General features: G+C 41.9%; 1 protein-coding gene across 5 annotated transcripts in view; it reads left to right on the top strand.

Annotated features, from left to right (window-relative positions):
- CFTR (CF transmembrane conductance regulator) overlaps nt 1–12,238 on the top strand; it is a 98,242-nt gene that overhangs the window by 71,091 nt on the left and 14,913 nt on the right. For all 5 annotated transcript variants that reach the window (XM_088676503.1, XM_060279580.2, XM_035127373.3 and 2 more), the window contains 2 exons: nt 766–1,008; nt 2,274–2,429. In XM_088676503.1, coding sequence (XP_088532629.1) covers nt 766–1,008; nt 2,274–2,429 — 399 coding nt within the window. The remainder of the gene's footprint in view (nt 1–765; nt 1,009–2,273; nt 2,430–12,238) is intronic.

The following is a 12,238-nucleotide window of genomic DNA, read 5'->3' as shown; positions in this document are numbered from 1 at the left end:
CTTTTTAAGATGCTGTCTAGGTTTGTCTTCGCTTTTCTCCCAAGGTACATATCCAAACTGGATTATCATTTCCCTTATAATTCTGTAAGTGAGATAACTGTGACAGAAGCAAGACATTCGCAGCTCAATTATTTGAATGAGGTTTTCCTTTTCTCTTTTTGCTTGCAACAACTCAATAGTAGTATGAGCAATATATGGATAACTGAGTGGCCTTTCTTTGAACTTTCTGACCAAAGTAAATGAATCAAAAGTGCCAATCAGGACTTAGGAACAGTGTTTTCCAAAGTCTGACGGCATGACAGCCACACAAGCAGAAAAACAACTAGTTAACCACAAAGACTTGCAGTACTTTCCCACCATTAACTCACAAAGATTCTTTACCATGAAGTTTGCTTTCCCATGGTGAACAAGTCCCATTGTTGTCCTAAGAGCTGAAAGGTCAGGATAAACTAATAACTGTCTTTCAGAAACTCTTTTTAAGAATAGCCCTGCTAAAGAATTAACTGTGGCAGAAGCAGGCTACCTCTGCTCATCTTAACATAGTCACATACAATTAATACCGTAGAGAATATATATATACACACACATTAAAGTGTCAGAGAACCAAGTACTTTGTCCTCACAATTTATACACTACAAACTAAAGATTAATTTGTTGACATCAAACTCAGTAGGGTGAAGTTTGTCTGCTTCTGTGCCAAGCTATGCGTGAAAAAAAAAAGATGTTTCAAAAAATGACTTCAGTGGTTCTTGGTCTGGTTTTCAGATGCGGTCAGTGAGCCGAGTATTTAAGTTTATTGATATGCCAACAGAAGAATCCAAAACTGCACCATCTTTGAAAAATGAAGAGCTTTCTCGCACCCTCATAATTGAGAATAGGCATGCAAAGGAAAAGACTGTCTGGCCATCTGGCGGGCAAATGACAGTGAAGAATCTCACGGCCAAGTACATAGATGGAGGTCTGGCCATACTCGAAAATATTTCCTTTTCAATAAGTCCAGGACAAAGGGTAAGAATATTTTCAATTAAACTCATTTTAGTTAATCCGCTGTCAAGCAAGTGCCACCGCTATTCCTAAAAGAAAAGTAATACTTGAGTACTAACCTGAAGCATTTCACAATAAATATTCAAGTTATTTTAATATGCAGTAAATTATGTAGGAACATTTCACAACAATTATTCACATTATTTTAATATGCAGTGAGTTGTGGAGGAACAAAGGGAAAGCCCATTTGCTCGGTATTTGGAAAAGGAACCCACAACTTCTAGAAATGCTGGGCATAGATAGAGCACAGCGTTAATGAGAATTTGCTGTAAAAGCATGGAGGATGGATAAAATATCCAGAAAATAAATTTTATTTCCTATTTCTGCACATTTACCTGCTTTCGCTGGCTCTTTGTTTTGCTGCTTGTCTGGCGGGAAGCCTTGTTAATGAAAATAGGTTTGTACATAGAAAAGAAAAGAAAAATATAGGGTAGTGTGCTAGTAACACAATATCAAATTGAAATTGAAAACATTGTGGGTGAGATACAACATCACACCTGCAGATGCAATGGGGTTCTCTTGCCTGCCCTCCCCCCTGCTGTCCCTCAACCCTCTGTAGAAGATTTGGGGGGCATACAGGGGGCTGAAGGAGGAAGAGGAGACAGGGGAAGGCCTGTTTGTGTAAGCAGAAGGTTGAGTGAGACACCCCAACTGGATATTCTCCTATGACACCATGAATGATTTTACTGGAAATCAATAACTTATATAGAAACATCGTTTAGATAGATAAAGCTCCTGGCTGGCACATTGGTGCCAGAATAACATACAATATTTTCAGAAATGAGTTTCCAGTTTTGGTTGGAAGCGGGGGGTTTTCCCCAGTAGGAACTCACCGAAACTCAGTTCCGACCTCTCTCAGTTGGGCGCCATTATAAGAGAACAAGGGAGGTGTTCATGGTAAATCCCGGCACTTCTTCCTCTAGAAAAATAGCACTGGTCAGAACTATGAACTATGAATGAACTGTGACTCATTGGACGTTTGCCCAGTTCTGGATGCCAAGGAGAAAGTAGCAAAACTGGGGCAAAAATATGTTCTTGTTTGAAGGACAGATTCTACCATATCATCAGACGCTGTGCACATTGCTGCTGCTATATTAATATTTATGGTTTCAAGCTCATCTCAACACAAAACATTCTTCTCTGAACTGCTCTTCTGTTAATTTCTAGCATGCAAATGATTAATTTATGAGAGCGGTTTCTTCATTAATTTATGTTTATAAATATTGCAGGTGGGTCTTTTAGGAAGAACTGGCTCAGGGAAAAGTACGCTGCTCTTTGCTTTTTTAAGACTCTTGACTACAGAAGGAGATATTCAAATTGATGGTGTCTCCTGGAACACCGTCTCTGTGCAGCAGTGGAGAAAAGCATTTGGAGTAATACCTCAGGTAAATTTATAGGTACTAGCCTGAAAAATAAGTTTTTACATAAATCAATCTGCCCAACATTGTACTTTGTTGATGCACAAAACTTCAAATCACAATCACAACACCTTTATTGGCATATATAAAACTATAGAATCATACAAACCATCTATATATAGAATGATTCTAAAACACACAATGAATAGGGGGAAAGGGTGGAGGATAGGGAATCCCCAGCAGTCACTTATGGGTAGGCCAGATGTACTGGATTTGATTTCAAAACATCCTGGTCAGGTATTGCACCATAACTCTAGTGAGTACAGGGGAGTCGTCCCTCAACAGGAACTGGACTACGTGTTGTTTATTGGGAGGGGCCTTGAGCCACAAAGAGGGCATCGAAGGGCCAACGCGGAAGATGTTAGAAAGAGGGCATTCCAGAATCATGTGGTCCATAGAATCTGGCACATTCTGGCTACAGGGCAGAGTCTGTTCTGGTAAGGGATGCCCTTAAGCCTTCCGGATAGCACAGAAGACGGAAAGGCGTTCAAGCAGGCCAACATAAAAGCTCTACGATGTGATGGTGTGGCCAAATCATAAAAATAGTTAGGCATCATTCCATGATGGGCTTGCAGCCCCTGATAGGCAGGGGAACATACAGAGGGCTGAAAAGGATAAGAGTTTTTGGAATTCATTCTCTAGCAGCCTCTGCTTAATAAGTGCAAAAATGTGTGATTCCTCGAATAGCAAGAGGGAATCCACAGTAAAGCCTATTTGCCTAAGTTTAAAAATAATATCAGAAAACCAAATAAAATTATGTTTGTCTTTTAATAAGAAGGATAGTAAGCTTTCTGACTCTGTGTTAAAATGAATTTCGAGCCAGTATTTAAAAGTGATAATCCAACGCCTTGGCTCAACTCTGCACATATAGCCAAATACGGAATACATTTTGGCTCTCCTAGGATTTGTCATAAAAATGATGCCTTCCCTGTTTTCAGGGCCTTCTCTGTAGTGGCACCCTAGTGATGGATTTCCCTCCCCCTGGATGCAAGGATAACCCTCACAATATTGGGCTTCTGTCATGAAGTAAAAATGTATCTGTTTACCCAAGACATTGGTGGAATAATGTTAGAAGATTAGCAATTTCATAGCTGAGTTTTGTAAGAACTCTTGAGTGGATGCTATCTGCACCCAGCAATGTGTTAGTTTTTAGCTGATCAGACAGGCCTACAACTTAATTTCCTATCACCGCTATTTACCTCAGTTCCTCATCCGCCTTTCTTAAGAAAGTTAATCAGGTTCAAATATCAACCCTACATCTTCTGCAATGAAGTTGTAATAAAGGATTCATTCAGCAATGTCTTTTCCTTATTTAGCACATTTCCTTTGTCATTCCAAGGTCTATCTGCCCCCACAGCCTGTTTTCTGCTTCAAATAATGTTTAATTATTGTTCTTAATGCTTTTAGCAATTTCTTTTGCATCCTTTATTGTCTGCTTGCATTCCTTTTGCCCAAGTTTGTGTTTCTTTGTGCTCTCCTTATACTGTATGGGCAAGTATTCCATTTTCTGAAGGAAGTCTTCTTGCTTCTCTTAGCTTCTTAATAGCTGCTACAGTATCTTCTTGGCCTGGGTGGTACCTTTCCTGGTCTGCATTCCAGTTAAGCTGCTATTACGTACTGTGGTTTTGAATACCTCCACCCCCATCATTCTGGGGAGATTTCACCATCTTGACTTTCCTATTCAACTTCCTTTTAACCAATGCCTTCATTTTTTTTTTTACTCCTCTTTGGAAGCCAAGTGTGACTGTGCTGGACTTTCTGGGCAATTGTCCACTTACTACTTAAATATCTCTTGAATTTACTAGTGCTGAGGTCATTGTTTCTAAATGATTCAAGAACACCACAGGTCTCAGGAGCCACTTAAGTCCAGAGTCTGGTCATTTCCATGACAAACTTTTTTGTGTGGAACACTGCATTTGAACCGATAAAAATACTGAAGTGTTTCCTCTGTGCTCAAGCTAACATGCCTGTTTATTTCTTACTAATGGTTTGAAACACTGCGTTTGAACTCACTCTTCGATAAAAATACTGAAGTGTTTGCTCTGTGCTCCTCAAGCTAACATACCTGTTCATTTCTTACCAATGGCTTAACATAGTCACATTCAACACTTGCCAAGAAATTTAAAGTAAATCTTTAAAACTTTTAAAAGTAAGCAACAGAACAAAGAAAGCCTTTTGTGTCCCAGCTTCCAATCAGATTTTAATATTTGTTTGCTCTTTCCCCATTCCCCGGAAGAGATGCAAATTTATTTTTAAAACTCTGGAGGTTACGTTCAAATGTAACATCCTGTTCCCCAGTTCACTATTTCATTTTTAAAAATAATCAGTTTTTCCTTGCTTACTCTCAGTGGTTTCTTTCCTTCAAGGAGCTTTCTTACACTGGATCATGAAGGTGGTTGAATTCATTAGGTGACCTGCCTCTAACTCCTGCTGTGAATTGCAGCGGTCAACCATTCAGGAAGGTTTTCAAGAAACTTCACTAGGCTCTCCCAGGAAATTGTTGTTGTTGTTGTTTAGTCGTTTAGTCGTGTCCGACTCTTCGTGACCCCATGGACCATAGCACGCCAGGCACTCCTGTCTCGCACTGCCTCCCGCAGTTTGGTCAAACTCATGTTCGTAGCTTCGAGAACACTGTCCAACCATCTTGTCCTCTGTCGTCCCTTTCTCCTAGTGCCCTCAATCTTTCCCAACATCAGAGTCTTTTCCAAGGATTCTTCTCTTCTCATGAGGTGGCCAAAGTATTGGAGCCTCAGCTTCACGATCTGTCCTTCCAGGGAGCACTCAGGGCTAATTTCCTTAAGAATGGATAGGTTTGATCTTCTTGCAGTCCATGGGACTCTCAAGAGTCTCCTCCAGCACCATAATTCAAAAGCATCAATTCTTCGGCGATCAGCCTTCTTTATGGTCCAACTCTCACTTCCATACATCACTACTGGGAAAACCATAGCTTTAACTATACGGACCTTTGTCGGCAAGGTGATGTCTCTGCTTTTTAAGATGCTGTCTAGGTTTGTCATTGCTTTTCTCCCAAGAAGCAGGCGTCTTTTAATTTCGTGACTGCTGTCACCATCTGCAGTGATCAAGGAGCCCAAGAAAGTAAAATCTCTCACTGCCTCCATTTCTTCCCCCTCTATTTGCCAGGAGGTGATGGGACCAGTGGCCATGATCTTGGTTTTTTTGATGTTGAGCTTCAGACCATATTTTGCGCTCTCCTTTTTCACCCTCATTAAAAGGTTCTTTAATTCCTCCTCGCTTTCTGCCATCAAGGTTGTGTCATCTGCATATCTGAGGTTGTTGATATTTCTTCCAGCAATCTTAATTCCGGCTTGGGATTCATCTAGTCCAGCCTTTCGCATGATGAATTCTGCATATAAGTTAAATAAGCAGGGAGACAATATACAACCTTGTCGTACTCCTTTCCCAATTTTGAACCAATCAGTTGTTCCATATCCAGTTCTAACTGTAGCTTCTTGTCCCACATAGAGATTTCTCAGGAGACAGATGAGGTGATCAGGCACTCCCATTTCTTTAAGAACTTGCCATAGTTTGCTGTGGTCGACACAGTCAAAGGCTTTTGCATAGTCAATGAAGCAGAAGTAGACGTTTTTCTGGAACTCTCTAGCTTTCTCCATAATCCAGCGCATGTTTGCTATTTGGTCTCTGGTTCCTCTGCCCCTTCGAAATCCAGCTTGCACTTCTGGGAGTTCTCGGTCCACATACTGCCTAAGCCTGCCTTGTAGAATTTTAAGCATAACCTTGCTAGCGTGTGAAATGAGCGCAATTGTGCGGTAGTTGGAGCATTCTTTGGCACTGCCCTTCTTTGGAATCGGGATGTAGACTGATCTTCTCCAATCCTCTGGCCATTGCTGAGTTTTCCAAACTTGCTGGCATATTGGGTGTAGCACCTTAACAGCATCATCTTTTAAAATTTTAAACAGTTCAGCTGGAATATCATCACTTCCACTGGCCTTGTTATTAGCAATGCTTTCTAAGGCCCATTTGACTTCACTCTCCAAGATGTCTGGCTCAAGGCCAGCAACCACACTACCTGAGGTGTACGAGACCTCCATATCTTTCTGGTATAATTCCTCTGTGTATTCTTGCCACCTCTTCTTGATGTCTTCTGCTTCTGTTAGGTCCTTACCACTTTTGTCCTTGATTATGGTAATCTTTGTACGAAATGTTCCTTTCATATTTCCAATTTTCTTGAACAGATCTCTGGTTTTCCCCATTCTATTGTTTTCCTCTATTTCTTTGCATTGCTCATTTAAGAAGACCCTCTTGTCTCTCCTTGCTGTTTTTTGGAAATCTGCATTCAGTTTCCTGTATCTTTCCCTATCTCCCTTGCATTTTGCTTGCCTCCTCTCCTCCGCTGTTTGTAAGGCCTCGTTGGACAGCCATTTTGCTTTCTTGCATTTCCTTTTCCTTGGGATGGTTTTCATTGCTGCCTCCTGTATAATGTTACGAGCCTCCATCCATAGTTCTTCAGGCACTCTGTCCACCAAATCTAAATCCTTAAACCTGTTCCTCACTTCCACTGTGTATTCATAAGGGATTTGATTCAGATTGTATCTTACTGGCCCAGTGGTTTTTCCTACTTTCTTCAGTTTAAGCTGGAATTTTGCTATAAGAAGCTGATGATCTGAGTTACAGTCAGCTCCAGGTCTTGTTTTTGCTGACTGTATAGAGCTTCTCCATCTTTGGCTGCAGAGAATATAATCAATCTGATTTCGATGCTGTCCATTTGGTGATATCCATGTGTAGAGTCGTCTCTTGTGTTGTTGGAATAGAGTGTTTGTGATGACCAGCTTGTTCTCTTGACAGAACTCTATTAGCCTTTGCCCTGCTTCATTTTGAACTCCAAGGCCAAACTTGCCAGTTGTTCCTTTTATCTCTTGATTCCCTACTTTAGCATTCCAGTCCCCTGTAATGAGAAGAACATCCTTCTTTGGTGTCATTTCTAGAAGGTGTTGTAGGTCTTCATAGAATTGGTCAATTTCATTTTCTTCAGCACCGGTAGTTGGTGCATAAACTTGGATTACTGTGATGTTAAAAGGTCTGCCTTGGATTCGTATCGAGATCATTCTGTCATTTTTGAGATTGCATCCCATTACAGCTTTTGCCACTCTTTTGTTGACTATGAGGGCCACTCCATTTCTGCTACAGGATTCTTGCCCACAGTAGTAGATATGATAGTCATCCGAACTGAATTCGCCCATTCCCTTCCATTTTAGTTCACTGATGCCCAGGATGTCGATATTTATTCTTGTCATCTCATTTTTGACCACATCCAGCTTACCTCCACTCATGGTTCTTACATTCCAGGTTCCTATGCAATATTTTTCTTTACAGCATCGGACTTTCCTTTCGCTTCCAGGCATATCCGCAACTGAGCGTCCTTTCGGCTTTGGCCCAGCCGCTTCATCAGCTCTGAATCTACTTGTACTTGTCCTCCGCTCTTCCTCAGTAGCATGTTGGACGCCTTCCGACCTGAGGGGCTCATCTTCCAGCGTCATAACTTTTATATGCCTGTTGTCTTTGTCCATGGAGTTTTCTTGGCAGGGATACTGGAGTGGCTTGCCAGTTCCTTCTCCAGGTGGATCACGTTTAGTCAAAACTCTCCACTATGACCTGTCCATCTTGGGTGGCCCTGCATGGCATAGCTCATAGCTTCTCTGAGTTATTCAAGCCCCTTCGCCACGACAAGGCATTGATCCATGAAGGGGGCATTGATCCATGAAGGGGCCCAGGAAATTACTTGCACATAACAGAAGTTTCTTTTCAGTGGCAGGCATTAGCTCTCCAACACTTCAAAGCATTAGAGTTCAGTCAGTGTGTCAAAAAAAGATTTGGGAACTGACAATATTGTGTGCCTCAGAATTATTCTGACTTTCCTGGAACTGCAGTCTACTCATATCACTTAACTTCATACCTGTCTATACTTTCAATACGTAAAAAATGGAGTACAGATGCAATTTAGTGGCCCTCTTGTGTTGCTGCCTGCCATGTCGCTGTAAAAGACACAAAATCCTTGTCAGGAAGTAAAAAGGAGTCTCATGGCAACACTAAGCATTGTTCTTAGTGGTCCATTTTCCTCTTATTAGAACATAATGTGAAATGGGGAAAGGGAAACTTTGAAAAGAGCAAGTGGTAAGACAATGCTTGCTCCATTTGGATACAATGCTAAGCAACAAAGAATGCAGTTTAGGGTATGTGTGGCTTGCTAGCATTAGCAAGAAGTTGAACTTGCAGTACCTTCTACTCTGCATTACTAAACCCCCTTGCTCCAACCTGTTTTTTTAAAATGGGTTACCCAAGTTAAATTTTTATATTCCAGTTTTGCTAGCTGAGCAATCAGCTCATGTCCTTTTCCTTTTCATCATCATCATCATCATTTTAAAAATTATACCACCCTTCACCTGTAAATCCCAGGGCAGTTTAAAGCAAAAAAATACAAAATGAGAACATCAAAACAATCACATTTAAAAGGGTATAGGACGTTAATCATCCAAAGGCCGGCTTGAAGAGGACCGTTTCTGCCTGGCACCTAAAGGAGTATAATGAAGTTGTCAGCTGAACCTTCCTGGGGAAGGCCTTCCACAAATGAGGAGTCACTGCAGAAAAGGCCCGATCTCATGTTGTCACTCTCAGGAGCTCCTGTGGGCACGAAGAAAGGCCTCGGATTATGACCATAGTGTCTGGATTGGTTCATATGGAGTGAGGCAGTCCTTGAGGTCCTGGGGTCCTGGGCCGTTTAAGGCTTTATAGGACAAAACCAGCATTTTGATTTGGGCCCAGAAACAAATTGGCAGCCAGTGCAGTCGAGCCAAGATTGGTGTTATATGCTCAAACCTCCTTGCCCCGGTGAGCAACCTGCCCATCCTGCCTATGACACTTGGGGTATCTGCTGCCTCTTCTATGCTAACATGGGAACTTAATGAGACCTACTTCTGCGTAAACATACGTAGGTTCAGGCCACATTCATGTATTAGTTTACAGAGGTCATAAGTAAGGTTGAAATATAGTAAGGTTGAAGTATAGTTTTATTTTTTAATTTATTAAACAGGGTGGTTCACAAAGTAAAAATGCTACATAAAAAAACACAAAATACATAATTAAAACAGGAACAAAACCCGCCCGCAAACCAAGAACCCATTCCCTATAGACAGTTGCTGCTTTGAATTACAGTTGCATAGCATTCATATATCCTGTGACAAGAGCAGTTGCAATGTAGGAAATCCAGCAGGAAAGAAGGCAGCAGCAACCAAAAGTCAGCATTACAATGAGCTGAACCATCTGCTGACCTATACCCATGAGCAGAACTCCTAGGGAGATCAATAACAACTCTAAATGTTGGGCAAGGGACCAGTATTTAGATTGCTTCCTGTAAGGCATCAATCCTGCAATATACTTCTTGGCTTATGCTTTCATCGATGTCCATAGGAGTCAGTGTGTCCAAGGGATGTTTGGTCTATGTTGAGATCAGATCTCAAAAGACCCTCCAGGGACCTGTAATTTCCAGTTATGTAGTGTTCCTGTTCACTGTTCTCCATATTTGACAGCTAAACAGTGTCCACTGATGGCTCTGTGAGACCAGTGTATGCAGGGGCGAAGGAAGGCGTCGTGACACCTGGGGTGGGCATCACTACATAGAGCGCATGTGTGGCGTTGTAACGTACAACTCATGCAGCATACGTAGCGATGCCGCACATGTGCTGTATAGAGGTTTGCCGCTGGTGCTGCTCCAGCGCCGTACGGATGGTGCCGGGATCCCTCCGTCGTCACTACAGCCATGAACGGAGGATCCTGGCACCGTCCGTATGGCTCTAGAGCGGCACCACCAGCAAACTGCTATACAGTGCATGTGCAGCGTTGCTATGTACAGCGCATGTGTGTGACACCACACATGTGCTGTACTTAGCGGTTTGCCACTGGCGCCGGGATCCTCTGCTTGCGGCTGCAGCCGCGTTCAACAGAAGATCCTCCACATGCGGCTGCGGCGGTGCGATGGCTGCTCACGCCCCCGCGAGCTCCCATGGGGTGACTTCTTGTCGCCCCCACAGACATGGAACCCGGGGTGTACCATCCCGCTACCCCCGTTGCGGCACCACTGAATGTATGTTGCATTCAGGAGGCTGCTACAACACTGAAAAGGGATGAGAGAAGTTAAAGATCATCTAGAGATCTTTAAAAGCTCTGACCACAGGAAAAGCACATACAGTGGTACCTCGGTTTATGAACACAATTGGTTCCGTAAGTCTGTTCATAAACTGAAGTGTTCATAAACTGAAGCGAATTTTCCCATTGAAAGTAATGGAAAGTGGATTAATCTGTTCCAGACGGTCCGCGGAGTACTTAAACTGAAGCGTTCATAAACTGAAGCGACCTTTCCCATTGAAAGTAATGGAAAGTGGATTAATCTGTTCCAGACGGGTCCACGGAGTACTCAACCTGAAGCGTACTTAACCCGAAGCATGGGTGTAAGTGGTTCCGGAAGTCTGTTCATAAACTGAAGCGTTCATAAACTGAAGCGAACTTTCCCATTGAAAGTAATGGAAAGTGAATTAATCTGTTCCAGATGGATCTGCAGGGTTCATAAACCGAAAATTCGTAAACAGGTGTTCATAAACCGAGGTTCCACTGTACAGATTTGTTCCACTCAAATGCTAGTATATTAAAATCAAATACCCTGTTCCCACAATGAATGTATACAATGGATGCTATGATAGGGGAAAGTTGCTCATAATGTCTGAATAGGATGGAAGTGACCGCGGATATATTAACCCAACAGGAGTTGTATCCTGTTCCATATTTTCAGTTTCCTTATGCAATATATACAAAAAAATAGGGAGATTTTGGGATTTCACAAGCTTTTGTTTGCATGTAAAGTTTTCAGTTTCCTCATTTCTTCCCCTTCCTTGTATCTCATTAATGGGTTTTGATCTGAAGGGTGTGATGTCAGTTAAATGTTTGGCCGGATTAAGAAACTAAAGGAAATTAATTCTGAAAATTACTTTACAAAAATAAGCAGCATTCCTAGGAAAGTCAGCTGAATTGGCCACGTGAAAACCTAGTGTGGGCAGCATTTTATTTAGAAGTATTACCTATGCCATGAGAGTATCTTCCTCTTTTGAAAACTGGTTTGTTCACTTCTGTTTTCTTTGCCACCACAGGAGTTCAAAATATTTAAATACCTTATTTTAATATGCAGCAAACCAAGTGTAAACAGAGGTATGCCAGACATAGCTTCCTCTCTTGCCTTTGTGCCACCACACCCAGTAATCTTAAAGAAGCTAATCCCAAGTCAGATAACACCGCCATCTTTAAGAAACCACTGCCACACATAAGAAAACAACAGCCGAAGTGTACATTCCCTGACATAGGGAAGTTATTTTTCTCATCCCAGGGAAAAATATACCTGCTGAAAGACAGAGAAAGAACCTGATATAGTTATTGCTAAATAAGCAACACACAGTACATTCTGTAGTTTTCAGATTTCTAAGCATGTTCTCAAGAATAGTTCTGGTGGAGTAAACTGGGACTTACTCCCAAGTAACTCCTGAATTGACAGCAGTTCTGGAGCATTAGTCTAAGGCTGCAATCCCATGCAGCCTTGCTGGAGAATAAGATCTTCTGAACTCTGTAAACATGCTTAGGGTTGGGTGATAAGTTTGTTACTGCAAACATGCCCATATGTACTCAACATGTTTGATAATGACCATGAGACATGCCAAAAATGACACGTTTGGGTGGGGCAAGTACAGTTGTGAATCTGC

This window comes from Zootoca vivipara, chromosome 9 (genome assembly GCF_965207765.1).
Source record: "Zootoca vivipara chromosome 9, rZooViv2.hap1.1, whole genome shotgun sequence".
Taxonomy (NCBI): domain Eukaryota; kingdom Metazoa; phylum Chordata; class Lepidosauria; order Squamata; family Lacertidae; genus Zootoca; species Zootoca vivipara.
The sequence above is the reverse complement of the archived record's forward strand: the minus strand, read 5'-3'. Positions and strand labels throughout refer to the sequence as shown.